The following is a 21608-nucleotide window of genomic DNA, read 5'->3' on the forward strand; positions in this document are numbered from 1 at the left end:
AACCTCTCTATCAGAGCTTGATGCTATATAATTGAAGATTTTTGTATCAGAATTTATATGCCGTAGGGGAAAACTGAACATTTTTTCCTAGGGATGGGTAAAAATACACTCTTGAAGCAGTTGTTTATTTTTTAAAATATTTTTAATGGGTTGTAATTCTCTTGTTGTAATGTTCAAAATCATCTTTCATCTGTGGCTCAACAAGGTGTTCTCACCTCCCTTTCATAATGCTGTGTTTAATATATAGGTTGGTTATTTAGCAGAATCAGTCTGGATTAATTTATTGTCATGTCTTCCATTTATGCTAGATGTTTTTTGAAAAAAATCACACAGGTTACTTAGAAGTATAGAAACTATATTTTCATTTGAATATCAAATGTTAATTATTTCTATTATATCTTCATAGCATTCACCTTGTTTCTATTAGTGTGTAATTATGATTTTGGCTGGGATAGTATTAATTTTTTTCCCAGTGGCTGGTACAGTGCTGTGTTTTGGATTTAGGATGAGCATAACATTGTTAACACACTGACATTTTATTTCTTGCTAATCAATGTTTACACAGTGTAAAGGGCTTTTCAGCTTCTCTCCCCACCCCAGCAGTGAGCAGGCTGTGGGGGCAGAAGTAGTTGTGAGGAGACACAGCCACAAAAGCTGACACAAACTGACCAAGGATATCCCACACTATATATGGCATCTTGTATCCATCAGTATATAAACAAGGGGAAAGCTGGCTCAGGAGCTAGCTGCAGCCATTTGGGGTGTTATTGTATTGGCAGGGACCCTCATGGCAGGGCAAAACAGAGGAGAAGCAAATGAGATAAGAATTGTTCTCCTTTTCTCTGAGGCTTCTCAGCTTCCTAGGAGAAAAATCCATGGCGAGGGGATTTTTCAGAGAATGTGAATGCCGCAGGAGGTGGTCAGCAATTGTGTTGTGTATCACTTGATTAATTATTGTTGGGGGTTTTCCCCTTTCTTTTCTGTCCTTGTAAACTGTCTTTATCTCAACTCACAAGTTTTACATTTTTTCCCAATCTCACCCCCCCATCCCACTGAGAAGTAGGATGGGTGCAGAGAATTGAGGGATTGGCTGTGGGATGTTTATCTGCCTGCCAGGTCAAACCACAATATGAGCTTTCTCCCTTTTAGAATTAGGTGTGATTTCATAAGGGGTGGGAATAAATGAGGTGACCCCATATGTACTGGGCATAGGGATTAACTTATTGTAAGAGTGTTTTCTGATATGGCATGGATGCCCTATTATGGATTGGGAAGAATCTACAAACTGTGTCTTTTGTAACATACCTAACTATATTTCTGGCAAACCAGCATTAAAGTCCAGTTGGATATGTAGCTGTGCTGCACAATATTGCACTGCACAGATTTTCCAGGATTATCCTGCTAGGCATAGTCCAACTGTCAAATCTAAGACCATCTTCACTTGTCATAGAAAATGCTAGTTTTAAAGCAAGTCTTGAAGTAAAATCAGGGAAAGCTCTGGAAAATATTTGATGTCTTGTCCATGTTTATACTAGGAAGTTAAGAAGCTACCAAGTAGGGCCACATAGGGTGCTCATCAGGCTTTATTTACAGCTGTTCTCATAGCAGCTGCTCAAACTGATATATAGATGCATGAACTGGGACAAGTAGAAGACCAAAATGTTCCTTGGTTGGGATGTATACCAGGTGCTGGCCATAAAGCATGAAAAAGGCATCTGTGAATGACTAGTGGAAGTAATTGAAATAAATATTTATAGCTATTAAACTTTTGATGGTCTAGACAATAAATTCACAGGAAAAATTTGCTTTCTCCAATAGTGTATTTACAACACATAGGAATTCTTTCAGAGATCTTTGGAGAAGGGAATTTTCCAAATTCATTTCTGCAGCTTTCTATCTGCCACCAAAGTGCCCCATCAGCATGAGAGACTACTGAAGTCTTTAAAATATTTTCAGAGTTCTGCGTAGTAAGTGACTCTCCAGTTTTTCAAATAGAATTTATGTCTCAGTAATGTCCTGCCACTTATTAGGTATCAGTGTGAGTATGCCTGTTCCTCACTTCCTCACATACTCACTAATACTTAATGTATGCCTTAAGTGAAGACACAGAAGTGTAAGCAGATTGAAAGTCTGCCTTGCTGAGATAAACCTTCTCAAAGAAGAATTTAAAGTGAAAAAGGAAATACAAATTAGATCTTATGTTAGTCAAATAACATGTAGTCCACAGTCCTGAGGCCGTGCTCAAACTGCAGACTGTGCACAGGGCTTCCTCATGAGACTTCTTGGGGCACAGTACCTTTTATTACCATTTTTAACCCAGACCAAAATGTGCCTAAATGTAATTCATTCAAACATTTTACAGAATACACTTGTTACTTGTTCTGTTTCAGTGTTGCTTGAGAAGAAATTAAAGCAATGGAAAATGCAATCCATAACTTATAAATAATAAGCATCCTTTTTTTATGTTTACAGCTTGAGATAGAATTTATACTCTCTAAACATGTTATCAGGTAGTCAGTGTGGAAGATGGAATAATAATGAGGTGCACTCAACTGTGTTTAGTGGGAAAGCAAATGGTCATGAGAACTTAATTGTATTCATTTTTAATATAGTATTATAAGCTTCTCATTTTCCTATTGCTTTCTATACAGGCATTATAATACATGGCGGGTTTATAGGTTGTTCTTTGTGCACAATATATGAAATTACAAGAAGGGAAAAGTTGTTCGTTTACTGAGAAAAGTTTTATATGAATTTAGTGTTCATTTCACTATTTCTCTTCCATTTTATATTGCATGATATGTTCTTAATGTCACTGTGGAGATACTAATAGCTCTGTAAACATAATATCAAAAAGGTTGTCTGCCTTCTGTGTCTTTTGTAGATCATTATGCAGAGTTTTGAAGGGAATAACAATAATCTAAGTAGGTATTTTAATGTTGCAAACTGTCTCATGTGCTGCCAATAAAACATTTTTATTTGTTAGACGGGTTCATATATCTTTTGGGAATTTGTGCTAAAAGATTTACACTCAAGAGAAGTCATCATATTAATGGTGTCATTTTATTAGTAATGCCATTTAGAAATATGTATATCGCATTGCTAAGGTCTTAGATTGTGTACAAAAAGTAATAACCCTGCAATGTTCCTAACTGAGCCTTAACTCTGCATTCCCTCCACTGAGCTAGAAATTAGCATTAAATTTTTGTGTCATAATGTGAAAAAGATGGAAATGAAGCATAAAGTGATTTGTAAGTGAAGGAAGAGGGGGAATTCTGACTTAGTTGAATACATTTCCATTTCCAGCAAATTATTAACTCATTAGGGGACTAGACAGTATAAAAAGTCTTTTGCTTCTCTTTAAAGAGTATCATTCAGAGCAGAACATTTGTAATGTATGAACTATTGTCTTGACTGTAAATCAGGGGATTTTATTTTTGTAAATGCTAGTCAGGGCTTCTTGCTACACAGAGCGACCACTGGCTGAAGGGACTGTAGTAAATCCCACAGAATGTACTCATTTCCTCTTGTTCAACATCAACTGTTCTCTTTGCTAAAAAATAATAAAATTGGAATTTGAATGTGTCTGAATTAACTCTTTTGCTAAGTGAAGGGGTTTCTGCCTTTTCATCCCATTTATTTGAATGTGTGATGCTTTCAGTAATATATCTATTTTTCATTCTACTTCTAGGTGTTGCTTAGCACCCACAATATTCTGAATGCTAAACTAGAACAGTAGTGTATAACTCTGGAAATGTTGAAAAGGTGAACTGAAATCAAATATAGATGTATTCCATAGCATCATAAAAGAGCAAGTAATTTCTGATTGCTGGAATTTAACTGCTAAGTGGTCCATGTAATTTAGGCCTGGTGGTGCACTGGCTTTTTTCCCTTGCCCCATATGGAGCAATATTTAGTTCACTGCCATTGAGCAGTCAGTATTCACACAAATGGATGGTGAGATCACATCAGAGTGCTGATTTGCTTCATTATTTTAACAGTGCTTAATTTTCCCTTCAGGTTTCCCCTTGCCATGACCTGCATAAGATTTTCTGAGCCCAGAAGCTGATTTTCCTTTCTATATTAGCTGATAAAATAAAAGATGTTAAGTCTTCTTGCAAATCTTGCTTCCAATTTTTCAAACCGACACGGCTTAACAGAATGTTATTGCTATATCTGTATTTTTATTTTAGGCAGTCTCTACTCTCAAACCTACTCTCAAATTCATTGTATACCATTGACTAATATACCAGCTTTAGCTTCCTATGTAATAAAGTGTATTATCATGGTGTTGCTTCCTTCTTGCTTTTTTGCATTCACTGTGATCAGGGGGTGAAACAGTGTTCCTTTTCCAATTGATTTCCTTTCTGTTTCTACTGCTTTTGAGACCTGAACTCTGTCCTTGTGAAAGGGTTATGGCAACAGTTGAGTAAGGCTTGCTGAGCTTTTTTTTCTCTCTTCTGGGAACTTCATATGCTTATTTGTCTGTTCTGAAGGTCATCTTTAATGTCTCTGTACATTATCCTTGAAAAAATATTTTCCCAATAAAATCAGTGTGTCATCTACACTTATACATGGGGTCCCATTGGTTTGAAGAGATGTGTTGTGCTATTTTTAAGGAAAAAACAGAGCTGGAAAGCAAACTTCTTGGGTTTTGTTGACCATTCATAGAAAACACCTTTTCTTGAGCATTGGCCGTATGTGAATCTCTTAGGAAATGTCATCAGGCAGTCTGTTTAGATCTGCTTGATCTAAATAGGCAGCAATTAGACAATTCCACTGTTGCTGTATCCATGATAGGCCCCAGGGATTCATGGGTAAAGGTATGAATCTCCAGGTAGCATGAAAGTTGGAATTTCCAACTGAATCACAGGCAGTGGAGTGTGAAGAATTTTTCTTTGTGATTGATGTGCAATAAGAAAATACCTCAACACATTAAAACTCCCAACTCGTAGTTAGCAGGAAATGGAAATTTATCAAATTCCTTTTGAAGACAAAACGCCACAAGCTTTTTTATAGTCACATACAAAACTTCAGATTCAAACTATTTTCTGCTCTAATGTTTCTTTAAAGAAAAAGTTTCAACATGAAGTGTATTGCACTTCAAGAAAATATGACTTCTCAAGTGGGCTTTATATTTGTTAAATTGAGAAAATTCCTTTCAGTATTGTTATTACTATCCAAATATGTTGTGAAGAAGATACCAAACAGAACCACAGAATGGTTTGGGTTGGAAAGGACCGTAAAGATTATGTGTATTACTATCCAAATATATTGTAAAGAAGATATCAAACAGAAATCTGTCAGAACCACAGAATGGTTTGGGTTGGAAAGGACCGTAAAGATTATGTAGTTCCCACCCCCTCACTGTGGACAGGGATGCCACCCACTAGATCAGGTGGGCCCAGCCCTCCTGGCCTTGAACACTTCCATGTTTGGGACATCCACAGCTTCACTGGGCAACCTGTCCCAATGCCTCACCATCTTTTCAGTGAAGAATTTATTCCTGACATTTAATATTTCTGTTAAAAATCTTCCCATTGGCCTGTCACTAGCCCATGTAAAAAGTCCCTCTTATTTTGGGTGATTTTTTTTGGGGTTTTTTTTTTTTTTCATCCTTCTAAGTCTGCTTGACGTACTGAAAGGCTGCAGTGAGGTCTCCCCAGAGCCTAACAAGGCGGTGTCAGAGTAACTTAAACACAGTCATCTTTTCCCTTTTCATAATTGATTTCAGTCTTCCCAGCTGACCTTCTAGTTAGCCCACTGCTCTCAGAACAAAGGATATTGTGTAATTTATTCAGCATGTGCTGATTCAGCCTTGTGAAATTCAACTTGAGAATTCAGAAAAAAACAGGTAAAAGGCTTGAATGAAAAAAAAGTATTAATTTAAATTTTCTCTGCTATGAATTAATTTTCCCATGTTGGCCAAAATCCATTTCCTCTAAAGAACCAGTCCTTATGATTGAGTTTCATAATTTTTTGTTTGTCTCAGTTCCCTTTGCTCTAGTGCTAGAAGATACTTCACAATCTACTTTTTATACACTTGTAGTTTTTCCCATTGGACTATGGCACATAGGCATTAATTTGAATCAACAGATAAGACAAGACAATATCTCTAGAATCATTAATAATAGATATACTCAAAAGCATGTTTCCTGAGGCATAAAACAAATACATGAAGGAAACAAAAGTGACATTGACATAAATAATTGTATCTTAAAATAGTAACTTAAGGCACAAGCTAAACTCTCACAGAAACAGTTAAATTCCACCTCTTTTCTCAAAGAAGAAGCTGCAGACTTAGCCCATCTATTGTCCATGAAATGTAATCTGCTAAAAAGCATTAATCACCTATATGCTGGGAAATGCTTGGTTATATTCCCATCCGGATGTCCACAATTAACGTGTGGTCACAACTCTTTTTTATTTTCTTCTTGTAATGTTTTATCACTTTTCTTACAAAGATTGAGGATTACTTTACTCCTTTAAACACAAGCCAAATTCAATTCAAATGTACTGGGAAAAAAATTACAAAACTGATGCTTTAGGATTCCGTGTTTGTTATTGCTCAGTGGCTTCCATATGAAATCTACACAGGGTAAATATCAAAGGATGTTGTGTTTTTCTCCTACCTGCTCTTTGAAAGTTATCCTGAGATCCACTAATTAAGCTTTCCTGAGACCATTATCTACAATGTCATCATCAGTAGTGATGCTCAATCTGTCAAAGCTTGTTTTTGATTTAGATAAAGAGATGGAAGAAAGCTAAGATACAGCATGTTCACCTGTCCTTTTAAAATTTTATTAAGGGAAATACAAAAAACCACTATTGCTATGGTCATATACAGAATCACAGAATATTCTGAGATGGAGGAGACCCACAAGGATCATTGAGTCCAACTCTGAAGTGAATGGCCCATGCAGGGATCAAATCCACAACTTTGGCATTATTAGCACTGTGCTCTAACCAACTGAGGCAATCTGTAGGACTGCCTAAAGTGCAAATTTTGCAGCTTTTTTTGAAGTATGTAATTCTTGATATTGCTGAAGAGAGAATAGTAGGTAAGATGGAGTTCTGTTTTGTCAGCCCTTCCATTGTTTCTGAGCTAACCACAAAGCCTCCAGCTTGCACAAAGAATCTGAAAAGGACCTATACTTTTAAAAGATCAATTCATATAACCAGGCAAATAAACATGTACAGCAGCCAAGATCAAACAAAAATGGTTGAAAACGTTTGTGGTGGAATTGTAGGAGAATTTTGTTTTAAGTAGCTCTTTCCATCCCTTTTATTCTCTCATATGCACTATCCCCTGAGTGTGATTGTAGCAGCATCAAGCAGTGAGCTGAACCAGGAACTGATGCAAGATTTGAAAAATAAAAATAAAAAACCTACTGAGAAGGACAGTAAATATTGAGAAAAAAATGAAAGGCAGAACTTGTCTGCTTAAGCAAGCAAAACTGCCAGAAGAAGTGATCATTAAAACAGAGTATGACTGATTGACACTTTATTAGGGGTTTCCAAGGTTGTGATTTTTTAGATAAATACCTATTTCTCTTTTTAAACTCTCTCTATAACTGAGCAAATCACTTTTGATCTCCTCATTTGCCTAGTTATTAATTTCATTATTAATTTCTTTTACATTATTAAATTCTTTAATGCTGCACAGTATTCTTAGTGGAAGAAGTTTGAGTGACAGACAGGTTTTGTATATTGTGTTAATGAATGAAATGATTGAGCTTTAAAGATTGAGATTTAAAGGGATCTTGTTAATACTGCATCTTATGGGCAACAAGATGCGGGGAAAAAAAAGGAGAGGCCTTTAATGTCAACATGATCTTTTAAGGTTGAAATCTAATAATTGCTTTGATTGAATATTAAGGCTGCTGTGTCCTTGCTCTAACAAATATCTGCTAGCTGATTACTGCTTCACTAAGGAGAGAGTGTGTTATTGAAAATTCAAATAAAACAAAACATAAGCCAAATTTTTTTTTGCTTTAAATTACATTGCATGAAAAGAAAGTGTGAATGAAGAAGTACTGAGAAATATTGTAAGAGAATGAAGGAAAACCACTTAACATAAAAGAGACCAGAACAGACGTCGTAGAAGAGAGTGTGGGAGAATGAGGGTATAAAGAGCAGGTATAAAGAGAGGGTATAAAATATCTGTAACAGACTATTTTGCAATTAAAGTGCATATAGTAGTTGCATATACAAATGACAATTTTTAAATCTTGTGTAGATACAGGGATCAGAAGATACAAGTGCATCAGAACTCTTTCTGATTCTCCCAAAAGGATTCAACAGTCTGTCTTGACATTTCACAGCAGAGATGGCCAACCTAATGATGCTGAAGAAAGTTAGAAAATTAATTTTTTGTCAGACTACCCACTTTCTGTGTAGGCTGATGCTTATGTTCATTCATGACACTGAAGAATTAGATGTGGGTCTCCAGAAGGTATCACCAAATAAAGAACAATTTATCTTGCAAGGTGTGTTGTGGAAAGATCAATACAAGTCTTTCTCAAAAGACCTTTGTTTATGATAGGTCTTCCAAAATCTCTGTAATTTCTATTTCTGGCATAATATTTTGCTTTTCTGTTCTGTATTGTGAAAATGCTGAACAAGTTGTGAAAGACATTCTGATTTATCATGTATAAACCTTTCATTAAATCCTTATTTACCCTGCTATTTTCTAAGACACATGATCTGGAAAGACTGTCTAAGAATCACCTCTGGTGAGGACAGAAAAGGAGGAGAAGCATCTGCATATGTGAGACCATGAAATGGTCTCATTTTGGGCTAAAATGGCTAGCAGTTCTTTTGTTTTATCATGAAAAACCACAACAGTTGTGAGATCTTCCAAAGGCTTTGTCTCAATCTAAAGTCAACAGTTAAATGTTTTTCTTGGAAAGAATGGAAAACTCATACTGAGTCTACATCTAAAACCAAATTTAAATTAAAAATTACATTACAGAGAAGAAATAGTATCACTCTTCATCAGTAGCATCATCTTTCCTTTCCCTGATTATAAAAATATTTTAGAGTAGCTTGTTCACGAACTCTCTGTGATCATCAAGTTTGACCCTAAATTGCTACATGAGTGTGTTTCAGCATTATCTGTGCAAGTGCCTCTTAAGTGTTGAATATTCTTAGTGCTTGATTTAGTAATGCTCCCTCTGGAGATTTTTTACTTTGTGCCAATAAACCTGACTTATTTAGAGCTGTTGGCTCTGGTCCACTATTTCTTTGTTAAATGTTTAGCACTTGTAAGTGTTGTGACCCCTTTGGCAATGCAAGTAATCCTAATTCCAGCAATTTACACTTGTCACTTTGCTTTAAACTCCATTACAGCACACTGAAATTCTCTACAAAATGGTTTGGAGACCATTTAACAAATAACAAATTGGAGATAGAGGGATTTTGTCCATTATGTCACAATTAATTATTTATCATGAATTTGGTTTTATGTTACAGAACTGTGACCTGGCACAGCAGAGCATTGTTCATATTGTTCAGAATCCACAGAAGAACAATCAGAACAAGGAGAAGACAGAAGATACCTGTGTTGGAGGTGCTCTGAAAACCTTGAAAAGAGAACCTGAGAGTTTAACTCGCATAGATCTCAGTACCAGCGTCCTCCCATCAGTCTCTGCAGGGTTGGCAGTTATTCTGGATCCTGGAAAAAACAGTGTTTCACTTCCCGCTGAAAAATCAGGTAATTCAGAGACTTAGTACATTTCAATATACATTTCTAAATGTGTCTGTCTTTCTCAGGGTGTACAGTTCTAGTTCCATACCATGGGGCAAATGACCCCAAAATATATGGTTTCTTTTATTTATTAAACAAAAAATACAACAATATTAAAATGATAAGCATTTGATGTGTCTTCTAGAAAAATGATTTTGCTTTGTGGATAAAATTAGTGATTTCTTGTGTTGCTCCTGTATCTAACTTGTTTTATGCTCATATTTTTATAAATCATTATAAGATGGCAAAACCCCCAGAGGTCTATGATAAGGCAAAATATAGTCTCTGTAAAATTTCTATTGTAGAACTTTCCTTAACTAGAATGTTGGGCAGCTTATGCCTTGCAAATGTGCCTAATTCCCAATCTATTGGGATGCTTTCATACCCAGACACTTTATAAAAAAATATGTGCCATCTATTTAAGATTTATTAAAGCTTTGCTGGCACTACACATGATGGTGGTGATTCATACTATGGACATTTGTAGTTCTTCATCCACCAAATGGTTACTGAGTATATCTTTATTGTGAAAAATAATCTGAGGTACAAGTTACTGCATAATGATCTCACTGACACTGTGTGGCCCCAGTGAAGATACACCATTCTGTGCAATACCAGATACTGTTGTGATTTATCATAATAGTCTATCAGAGATGTCTTTTTTTTATAAAGAGCAGTATACAAATACCCTTTTTGCACAGTGCAGAAGGTAATAGCAAACATATCTATACAGAGTACAGAAGATAAATTGTGAATATGACAAAGATACCTCTGTAACTAACCTGGCCACAGAAATCATCTTGCTTAACAAAATGGCTACTAAAACTGTTAAAATAACTTCTAGAGAATTTATTAAGTAGCTCATGCAGAAAATATACAATCCATGGGAGGGTCACAGAAGTATTCCACAACTGACTTGGTCAACCTCTCACTGCCAACTAATGATGAATGAGTGCTGTTTAGGAGCAAATTAGTACCCAGCTTAATGATCCACATCTCCCAGTCTGAATGACTAATGAGATAAGAAGGGTGCATGATGATTTAAATCCAGTAAACTAGGGACAGGGCTTCAGCCTGGGCTTACTCTCAGATGAAAGGCAAATGTGTGAGCTTTTAAACATTACCACACATTTATTTTTTCATTACTGTACATATGTAGAGGGATTTAATAGCTGTGCTTGACTTTACAGACTAGTTTATACATGTGCAAGGACTTAAAATGTGTCATGTGACATGCTTGTCCATAGACTACAAACTCTGTGAAGCTAAGCATAAACTGATAGGTGTCTTCCATTGCAGAAAATATTTTCATAGCAGAATTCATGAGGACAAAATGTATTGACAAAATGTGTTGGCTATTTTTATCTGTGATTAAAATGTAAAGGCTTTTTATCATAGAAGAAAAAGAAAGAAGACCCACTCAAATGACTAATAGTTTTTTGTGGAAGGGTATTAATAATGAGTTCCTTTTTAAGGGCCCGTTAACTTCTTTCTTTCTTTTGATTCTCTCTATTAAAATTTGTTCTTTTCTCTGTTCAGCTCCATCCCTTTGTTCAATATAGGAACTATATTGTTCCTTATGGATTTAGGGTGAGTTAATTTGTAGTCACTTAAAAAAAAAAAAGAAAGAAAGATTATTCCAAACATTAGTTTTGCAGTAAACTTTACTGTGTAGCAAGGATTTCCTTTGGCATAAATGAAATGACTAATATTAGTGGGAATGAGGGGTTTAAGAAAGTGGGTACCATCATTGATAGCTCAAATTATACTTACCAAGCTGTTGTCCTAGGAGATGAGTGGTTGTGGTGATCAGTCTACAGCAGCACCCTAGACAGGTGAATGAAGTATAATTTTTATTGTTCCATGTGTATGTGACAAATTTAAACATACAATTTAGAGGCAAACATTTAATTAATTGATTAATATTGTTTAGTCTGATGTGCTACACATCTATTCCATAATGGCAGCAGTAAACACTGAGACTATAAGTCTTTCTGAAGCCTAAGTTATTTTTATTTGTTATGCTGACCTGCCTGATTTTATTTGCCCTCTTTTGAATTCTGAGGAAGAAGGTTTGTGGTAATTTGCACATCACAAGAGCTTCTCTCAGAAGCTTTAGCAGCATTTGACTGCTAAAATAGTATTTTTGAAGTATTTACCTGAATGCTTAGAGGCCAAAATTTCACCAGACAAACTGGGAGAGAGGCAACTCTTGTTATGCTGTCCTGCTATTATATAAGCAATATACTCAGGTGGTATGAACGGCTGCACTTGATGAGACAAAATCCCTTATGGCCTGGCAGTGTATCTCCACCAAGGATATCATTTGCTCCTCACAGAAGTGTGTAGCAGGACATCCTCCTCCCAGTTCACCCCACTCTTGTGTGAGTAATGAAACCAACTCCTGACTGGTCTGGAGATGCATCTTATTAGCACTGTGTTTTTTAGACTACAGTGTGTTTCTCTATGAGAAATTCAGAAGTTTGAAAGTCATTAACAAGCTGAAAAAAAAAAAAAGAAAATGGATCTAAATAATCTCTTCATCAAAGAATTCCAGGCTTCCTGTCTTTGCAGATAAAAGTAATAGAAATGCCTTTTCTTCTCAGTTTTGTTGTTGTTGTTCTTGGGGGGTTTTGTTTGTTTGTCTGTTTCTTTGTTGTTTCTTTGCTCTGAAAACATTGCTTGATTTCTGGTGGACCTGTAAAAAAATGTCAGTGCAGGACTTTCATTCTACTTCACCCCCTTCTAATTTGAATCTGTCCAACACCTGGGACAAAGTGCTTTAGTAAATACAATATAAGAAAATGTAATTATGTTCCATAATGGTTGCATATCAGTAGATACATGTATAAGATGAAGAGACAATGGTTGGACTCAATGACTTTAGAGAGCTTTTCTAACCTTAACAATTCTATGGCTCTTTGATTTCTACATGTAAAGCAATGAATCTGTAAAACATAAGGGTTTCTGTTACTCGTGCTAAATATGAGAATGCATCATGATTTCAAATTCAAGAAAGCTGATAGAATATTTGGAAGTATAAACAGAAAACAGAGTGAATTGGAGAAAATTATTCAGTTATACTGAATTTTTTAGTTATGCAAGTGCTTTTGACACTTGCATAGCTAAAACCAGTATAACTCACTGTTTTGATGACTAAACTGTTAGAAGGATCAGGAGAAGAGTAATGAGAATCCTACAAAAGTGTGCATCATGATTGGTTTATATTCGTTGTAGCATCTGTGGAGTGGATGTTTGGTAATGTGGGAAAATTACATCTTACCAGCTGTCTTAGGATTTTGCTGTCATTGTCTAGAAAGTGCAAGCCAGCAAATACAAATACCACACATGGATTTTAACTTGACAGGAAATCAACCACCAATGCAAGTTATCATAGCTTACAAGAATTCTCCACATTTGTCCATTTTAAAAAATGTAGAACATTTTTTTCTGAAACATGAAGACAGGACTTCAACCTAAAAGTAGTATGGATGGTGCTAGGCAGGTCAGACTGCAGAACCCAATTCCCTCCCCTTTTTGCCTAGAAGTAGTGGATGGTGCTAGGCAGGTCAGACTGCAGAATCCCATTCCCTCCCCTTTTTAAATGTATGACTGATGTCAAACAAATTTGTAATATGAAAAAAATAGAGTTAGTCCAACAGAATATGTTTTCTGTAAGGTGACATGAATGTTGTTACTTATGTAATTTCCAGGTTAATCCATTATCAGCTGGTTTATTATTTTGCCTGAATCAAGTAGATGTGGTCATTGTTACTTAGGGTTTTTTATTTTCAACTTCATATAAATGTTCATGTGGTCAGTTCAAAATAAAAACCTTGGTGTTCTTTCAGTAGACAAATGCCTGCATGCAAGGCACCTCTGTTTCCTTATCTTTTCAGCCTCTTATGTTCATAGAAGAGTTAATAAAGTACTGGTATATACCAACTTAGGTATGCCAAGCTGTAAATTCTAGCAAAAAGAGGAATTGATTGTTTTCTGTCTAGTTAGGAAATGCTTTACAGAAGCTCAGTATATGTTTAAACTTCTTGGCTTTCCCAATAATGCAAGTATCAGTTAAGGCAGATGAAACTGTCATTAGCAAAACCTCAGTATTGTTAGTGATGCATAAAGTATCAATTGGTGCCCATTCCATGTAAGAGTTGGATTCCATGAAAGAGACAGTAAAATACACTTAGAAGGGAAAGCCAGGGTGTGGCTAGTCAGATCTGTTTATGCTTCTGAGGCAAGCCCTGGTGAATAAAAAACCCCTACATCAATTTAACCATTTAAATTGCTGACATTTACAAATAGTTTTTGATTAGTATCCTGATGACTGTGTGTTAAAAATTCCTGTGCCCTGTAATTGCTATTACACTTTATTATCATTCTTTCACTCAAAAGCCTAAAACGATAAGAAGTTTTTTGTCAAATCTGTCTGAAGTAAACAGAACTGTCTGAAGTAAACTCCTGAAGTACTGTAAAACTACTTCACAGATTTACAGAGCTTATAATCTAAAATTAGATCCAGGGGTATGGTGTACATCTACCTCCCCGTTTGCATGTGGTTCTAGGCTGAGTACCACAACCCAGTACCAAGCTGAGAACAACTGCAGCTATTTCTTATCCCTTTTTGAGAATTTCAACAAAACGTGAGTGCTCATCCTTTCAGAATGGCTTCCAGCACGGAAAGAACATTTTTATTGTCTCTCAGAAACATGAAGCTCTGACCTAATATTGCTTTTCTGTGTTACAAATCCAAATATCTAAGAATTTACTATTCCCTTAAAAGAGATAAAAAAGGATTCCTAAAATTTCTTGTGTCATGTAACTGCATTTTTATTCAACGGAAACTAATCAGTTTCCTGATAAAGTTTCCTTAAAGTTTTCTGATTAGTTCCTAACTAATCAGTTTCCTCAGATAAAGATTTTTTTTTCCCTTTGGCACATGTACAAATAATTTTTGGCTTAATTATAACATTAATTAATTACATATACCTTAAGTCCATGGTATTGTAAATCAGTAGCTTGAAAAAGGAAAATCAGTATTCTGTGCAATTTACATTTAGTAATTAGGCCTTTTTTCCTAGAGTTATCAACATTTTGTTTTAGAAACAAATTTCCAGAGTGCTTATACTGAACTTTCTTAAATTGCTTGAAATATTAATACAGCATTTCCTGGTGATTACATGATTCTTATGATAGTCCTCTTTCACAGACATCCATTTGAATAAGATTCATATTGCTGGGCAAGAAAAAGTTATTTAATATGCAACCAATGTATTCTTTCAATCGACATATTCAAGTAACTGGTTAGGTTACTATTTATTTTTGGATTTGGTGCCCTGATAGTTTACTTTTGTATTAGGCTTAAACTACTTTTAATTTAAATGAAAATGCATCAAGCAGCTCATTGTGATTTAGCCTACATTTGATTCAGATTTTCATAATATATTATTTTACAAACTTTTAAATATTCAATGCAATACTAATTTGAGGCTCAATCTACAGTCAGAAAAGGGAAGGTAGTAATTTACCTTTTCAAGAAATGCAGAACAAAATACCAACTCAGAAATAATACACTAGTCCTGATTTTAACAAATAATTTCTGGGAAGCAAGGCTACATTTGTCTTCATTACATACAGTAAATTTACTGTACATAGAATTCCATTTGAAAGTTCAAAACAAATTTTTGCAAAATGTCTGCATTGGCAGCTCTCTGTGTGCTAGTGGTTAGGTCTGGCACATTGTTAATTTCTATTACTGTGCATTCATTACATACATTAAACTGTTAGACTTTCACTGTTAGGCCTTTTATCTTAAATTTGCTGTTCAGGTACAATGCCATAACCTGATGTTCATTGCAGTGATGTGTTGTAGTCACAAAATTTGAGTTCACTGGCCTGAGAGCTCTTTTAAAAGAGAAACTGGAACTAAAGCGCTTTTCTTCCTCTCTGTTTTTCCTTTTGTATTTGATAGTTTTATACTTATTTCCCAGTCCTGAATCTCCTTTGTGTTCTTCACTGCTTCCATTATTTTTTGTTTTGCCAGCTACCTTTAGGTATGGGTGTTCCATACCCATGAGATGTTCTACCCATTTGCAGTCCCTCATGCATGTTTTGGTTTTTTTTTGTTTTGTTTTGTTTTCTTTTGTTTTGTTTTACAAGCTTTTGTGATATGGATGCCTCCTAAGACAAAGATGTGTGTAGCTACACACCTCTTTGTTGATTTGGTAGTCACATTGCTCACATACTTGATGCAAAATGTTTACACATTGTGCCTGACTAGAGTGTCACAGTGTTAGAACATGTTTTTCAGAAGTAGCTATCTTTTAAGTATGTGCACCTCAGGTCTAAAAATCCATCTGCATTTATAGAAGAGTATGGCAGTATAATTTTCATAGTGTAAATTGGATTTCATTTTAACTGAATTGTACTAAATATTTCCTATGTAATGAATGCGAATTTTTCAAAAATGTTAAGTTCTCAAGCTGTTTGGTAAATGTTGTATGACAGAAGTTGTTGAATTGTGATCCATGTTTGAAGCTGCAAGATCCGGAAGGGTTTTTATTGATGATCCAATGAAATGGTGGTAAGAGTGCTCTAGCTCCACTTGCTTTTGACTGTTAAAATATATTGCAGTCCTAGAGTCATGGAATTGTTTAGGTTGGAAGAGACCTTAAGGTCATTAAGTCCAAAGGTTAGCACATCACTACCAAGTCCACCACTGAACTATGTTCCTAAGTGCCACATCTGAACTTTAAATACCTCCAGGAATGGTGACTCAACTCCTTCCTTGGGCAGCTTGTTAGTGCCAGTATATATTAAATTATCCTTCTTGATGCTGTGCTTTCTTGTATTATGCTGTATGAGTATGTTCAGAGGAACGTACTCATTTTCCCCTAGGAAAATGCTTCCTGTTAAAAATAGGATAATGTTTCTGAAACAGTACTCCTTTTTTTGCTGCACAGCAAAAAACAAGTTTTTTGGATACAAACCACAAAACCACAGAATTGCTATTATGTGAGATCAAATATATTGCCTATCTAAATCTGGTTCTCTTATTTTAATACTTTCTTATTTTGTATACAATAATTCAAAAGAAAAGATGTTCTTATTACAGAAAGTTTTATTTAGAGAAGGAGTATTCCCCTTTTCAAATAATCACCGATGTACCCTTGCCTGATTATCGTTCATATTTGTTATCTGGGCAAGTTGACAAGATTGGTAATGGTATTTTCTATTCTGATCTTCATTGGAAAAAAAAAGAGCCTCCAGTGTCAATTCAAGGCTTGATTGGAGAAGAGAGGGACAGTTTTCAGCCCAGAAATTAACTATTTCTAATTATTTCAACATTTCTTTTAAGAGAGTTAAGCTTAAGAAAACTATTCTTCTTCCAGTAGGGTTATGAAAATTTGTCATTACACAGTCCTTGGAAGTTTGCTCTTATGTATATTTTATCTTCTTTTAGGGTTATTAACCCTTGACAATTCACTGCAGCAGTACTTCCAAATTCTATATATAAAAATTGATATCCCCTCTTCACCTTCTAGCAACAGCAGAAAGTGATTTTATAAGACATTAGCATAATGGAACCTTTTCAATAAAATGATAAATTGAGCCCATTTCAGAAAACAGAACGCACACTTGATAATTTATTGCAGCCAGTGCCATGCTGGAGACCTCATTCATATCATATGCTTTTAACACTGATGAGAATGGTGCCGTTTTCCCATCACACCTTGCATGTCTGTGAAATTAATTTGAGAGGAAAAATGTAAAAAATGCTCTTTTCTAATAGAGGCTAAAGCTCTTCCGGGAATGCTTATCTTTACATGACATAATTATCTCTCATGAATGTTTCTAATTACTTTATTGTTTTTAAAGGCCCTTCCATGTTAATTGAACAGTGCCATTTGCTGACTCCCCTGTGTCAATGGGTGAGGTGGAACAGAGTTGTGTTCTTACAATGTATTTTGATTGGTTTTGAGGGACAGCATGGATGGACTTTCTTTTGCAAGTGCATCGCTTGCCCCTTTACACTCCCAGCTGGAGGTGACATTTGTAGGTGGAAAATGTTCTGTACTGATTAAACAAAACTATGCATTTTACATTTTCCAGAATAATTGTTGATATGAAGTTATTACTGATGCTACTAGGAAAAATAGGGAAGTAACAATTAGGAAACATCCCTTATGTATAAAAATATTGATAATAGAATTTTTGGGTGATTCTTTTTTGACAGGATGAGTCCAATTATGAGACACAGGTAAAAATCATAAATCATAGAATGGTTTGGGTTAGGAGGGATTTTAAAGGTCATTGAGTTCCAGCTCCTCTGCTACAGACACCTTTCACTAGACCAGGTTGCTCAAAGCAACCTGCCCCAACGTGCCAGGGTGGGGCATACACAACTTTTCTGGGTAACTTGTTCCAGTGCCTCACCACCCTTCAGTAAAGAACTTCTTTCTTATATCCGACATAAACCCACCCTCTGTTATTTTAAAGCCATTCTCCCCTGTTCTGTCACTGCATCTTCTTGCTTGTACTCCCTCCCCAGCTTGCTTGTAGTCCCTTTTAGGTAGGGGAACGCTGCTATAAGGGCTCCCAGAGCCTTCCCATTTCTGGGAGGAGCAACCTCAACTCCCTCAGCTTGTCTTTACAGGAGAGGTGCTCCAGACTTCTGGTCATCTCCTTGGCCTTCTGGATCCACTCCAGAACATCCATATCCTTTTGTTGGTGTCCCAGAACTGGATACATGACTCCAGGTGGGGTCTCATGAGAGTAGATGGGGAGGATCACCTCTCTTGCCTTGCTGGCCATGGCTCTCTTGATGCAGCCCAGGATGGAGGAGGCTTTCTGGGCTGTGAGCACCTGCTGCAGGTCATCTTCTCATCTATCAATGCCCCCAAGCCCTTCTCCTCAGGGCTGTTCTCAACCCGTTCTCAACCCATGTCCAGCCTGTGGTTGTACTTGGGATTTCTCTGACTCACATGCAGGACCTTGCACTTGGCCTGGTTGAACTCCATGAGGTTTGCACAGGTCCATCTCTGAAGTGTCAGGGTCCCTCTGGATGGGATCCCTTCCCTCCAGTGTCTCAGCTGCACCATGCACAGGTGACCCGTGAGGAGCATCACTTGTCACTTGTCTCCACCTGGACATTTCTTCATTCTACCTAACCACGCCTTTGCCTTCTGCCACTTGGATGGTGCATCTGGAGTACTTACTCGTAAAGAGTGAAATAAAAAAGTTACTGAGTATGTCAGTCTTCTCCATGTGTTGGGTAAAGAGTTCTCCTGTTTCTTTTTTGAGCAGGCCCACATTTTCCCTAGTCCTCCTTTTATCACTGACTACCTATAGAAGCTTTTCTTTTGTCCTTAATGTTCCTGAAAACATTTGATTCTATCAGGGCTTTAGCTGTCCTGACCTGAACCTTGGCTGCTTGGACAACCTTTAAGTATTCCTCCAAGGCTTCCTGTCCTTACTTCCACCCTCTGTAGGATTCCATTTTGTGTTTCAGGTTGTCCAAGAGTTCCATATTCATCCATGCATGCCTTCTGACTTCCTCTGTTAGGTAGGATACATCACTTCTAATCTTTGAAGAGGTGATCCTTGAATATTAACCAGTTTTCTTGTTCCCCTCTTTCCTCCAGGGCTTTATCCCATGGCATTCCAAGAATGCCTCAAGTTCATTAAATAAACAGTAGTTGCTGCCACTGTGCAGCTTAGTGCTTGCACTACGTGGTCTCTGTTAGCATCTCTTAGCACTCGAAATGACAGGAATCAGTCTGTGCTCAAGTCATGTGCTCAACATTCATTAATGTCATTGGGAGCACTGTGCACACAGCAAGGACACTGGGAGAACAGACCTATTGAAAAGGCTTGATCTACAGAAAGTGATTACATGGAAGAGATTAAAAAATTCTGTTGATAGTAGAAGGTAAAAATAGCTTTGCAAGACACATCCTGCTTTCTCCTTATAAATACAAATAATTTCAGTGGGACTAAATTTGAACTTCTGTGAAAGAAATAATTGTATTTGGCAGGGGAAGACAGATTCTCTGGTTTCGGTTTGGTGGGGGTTTTTTTTGGTTTTTTGGGGTTTGATGGTCCTACCTTTATTAGGTTTGGTGGTTTTTGGTTTGGTTTTTTTTTTGTGTGTGGGGTGTCCTTGAAAGCCACCATCAGTTGTTTTCCAAGCTTCCATGGTGCCCTGCTGGTGCAATAGTCGGTTCTCTGGGTCTTGGCATTTACCTGTCAAAAGACAGGAATAGAGAAAAAGAAACATGAGTATGGAGATGGGGTCTTCGGGTGCAGGGTGAGGGAGTGTGTGGGGAGTGTCCTTGAAAGCCACCATGTTTGCTAAGTACCACCAGTCGCTTTCCAAGCTTCCATGGTTCCCTGCTGGTGCAATAGTCAGTTCTCTGGATCTTGGCATTTACCTGTCAAAAGACGGGAACAGAGAAAAGAAACATGAGTATGGAGATGGGGTCTTCGGGTGCAGGGTGAGGGAACAGAAGGACATCATGCTCCAACTGAGCCTGTTCATCATATACTGTTCTCACTGATGTTCAGCTTCCTGCAACACTGCACAACTTGTCAGGGATTTTATTATAAGCCCCTGGCTTTATTATAAGCTCCTGGTTTTCGGTGCTGGCTGACATTAACTTATTGCCTTTTTGCTATGAAGGAGGTTTAACCAAAATTGTAAAAAAGATTGGAAGTTCACTTGAGCAACAAAAATTGCAGGAGGCACAGCTCCAGTCCTTTTGTTCACCACAGTTTGCTCTTTAGCTTTGGCATACAGTAAAAATTCAGCATATATTACTGGAAGGAAACTCTGACTGGCAACCATTGGTTTCTGATTTAAAGGTATATCACTTGGCAACTGCATTTTTTTCTACTGCAACTCTTCCTTAATAATTAGCCTCCACTAATATTTTTGGGGTAGCTGAATCAAACATCAGAAATGTTTTAAATGAAGTCTGTGCTGGTGATATGTCCAGGTGGAGATAATGATTAACATTATCAGGGACATTTTCTAAGCGAATTTTACTTCTCTTCAAAAGAATGTTGTGTTTATTCTAAAAAAAAATAAATAAATAGCAAAATCTCCACTATTTTCAGTAAACGCTCAAACTTCCTTACTTTGTGCAGATTAGTGATTATAGATATTGCATTTTAATTCCTCTTGATACCCAAAATGTGATGAATAGCTACATATCCTGGTTTCTAAACTCCACAGCATTGTTCACAGCAATTTTTAACTTGTTAAAAACATAATGAGGGAATATAACAAGGGCTGTAGCTGACCTATATTTGACTCATATTGAGCCACGTCTTCTTTATAACTCTAACCATTGTGAAGTATTTAGGATAGAAATGCAAAAAATCTGTTTCAAACAGAAATGTTTTTAGTCCTCAACATTTTCCTCCTAATCTGTAATAGAAATTTTTCAGGTACACTAAATCTAGGGGTGTAAATGTGAACAAACACAATTTTTATCTGCTATCCAGGCACAAAGATCTCTGTTTGACCAGCAATAGGTAGATAAATAAATGTTGCCATATCTAAAAACATCTAGCATTCTCTTTTCTGCACAGTCTCTTTCATATTTTATTTTGCTATTCCTATTCTTCTGTAGCCCCCTCTGGAGTCTTTCTCTGGCTAAATGGCTTATAAATATACTATAAATAGGGCAGAACTGCAAGGTTGATTACATCTGGCACAGATACATAGTAGAACAGGAAACTGTATTAGGTACTGGAGATGTAGATATAATACCTTTATTGTCTTCTAGTTTATCATAATTCTTCAAGAGAATCAGCTAGAGATGAAATGCTTACTGATGAAGGAGGTAGG

General features: G+C 36.5%; 1 protein-coding gene across 1 annotated transcript in view; it reads left to right on the forward strand.

The window, feature by feature from the left end:
- The window catches only part of PRKN (parkin RBR E3 ubiquitin protein ligase), a 687026-nt gene that overhangs the window by 209732 nt on the left and 455686 nt on the right, over positions 1 to 21608 (forward strand). The window contains exon 3 of the mRNA XM_039718871.1: positions 9475 to 9715. Coding sequence (XP_039574805.1) covers positions 9475 to 9715 — 241 coding nt within the window. The remainder of the gene's footprint in view (positions 1 to 9474; positions 9716 to 21608) is intronic.

This window comes from Passer montanus, unplaced genomic scaffold, assembly GCF_014805655.1.
Source record: "Passer montanus isolate IOZ18808 unplaced genomic scaffold, ASM1480565v1 scaffold40, whole genome shotgun sequence".
In the NCBI taxonomy this organism is placed as follows: domain Eukaryota; kingdom Metazoa; phylum Chordata; class Aves; order Passeriformes; family Passeridae; genus Passer; species Passer montanus.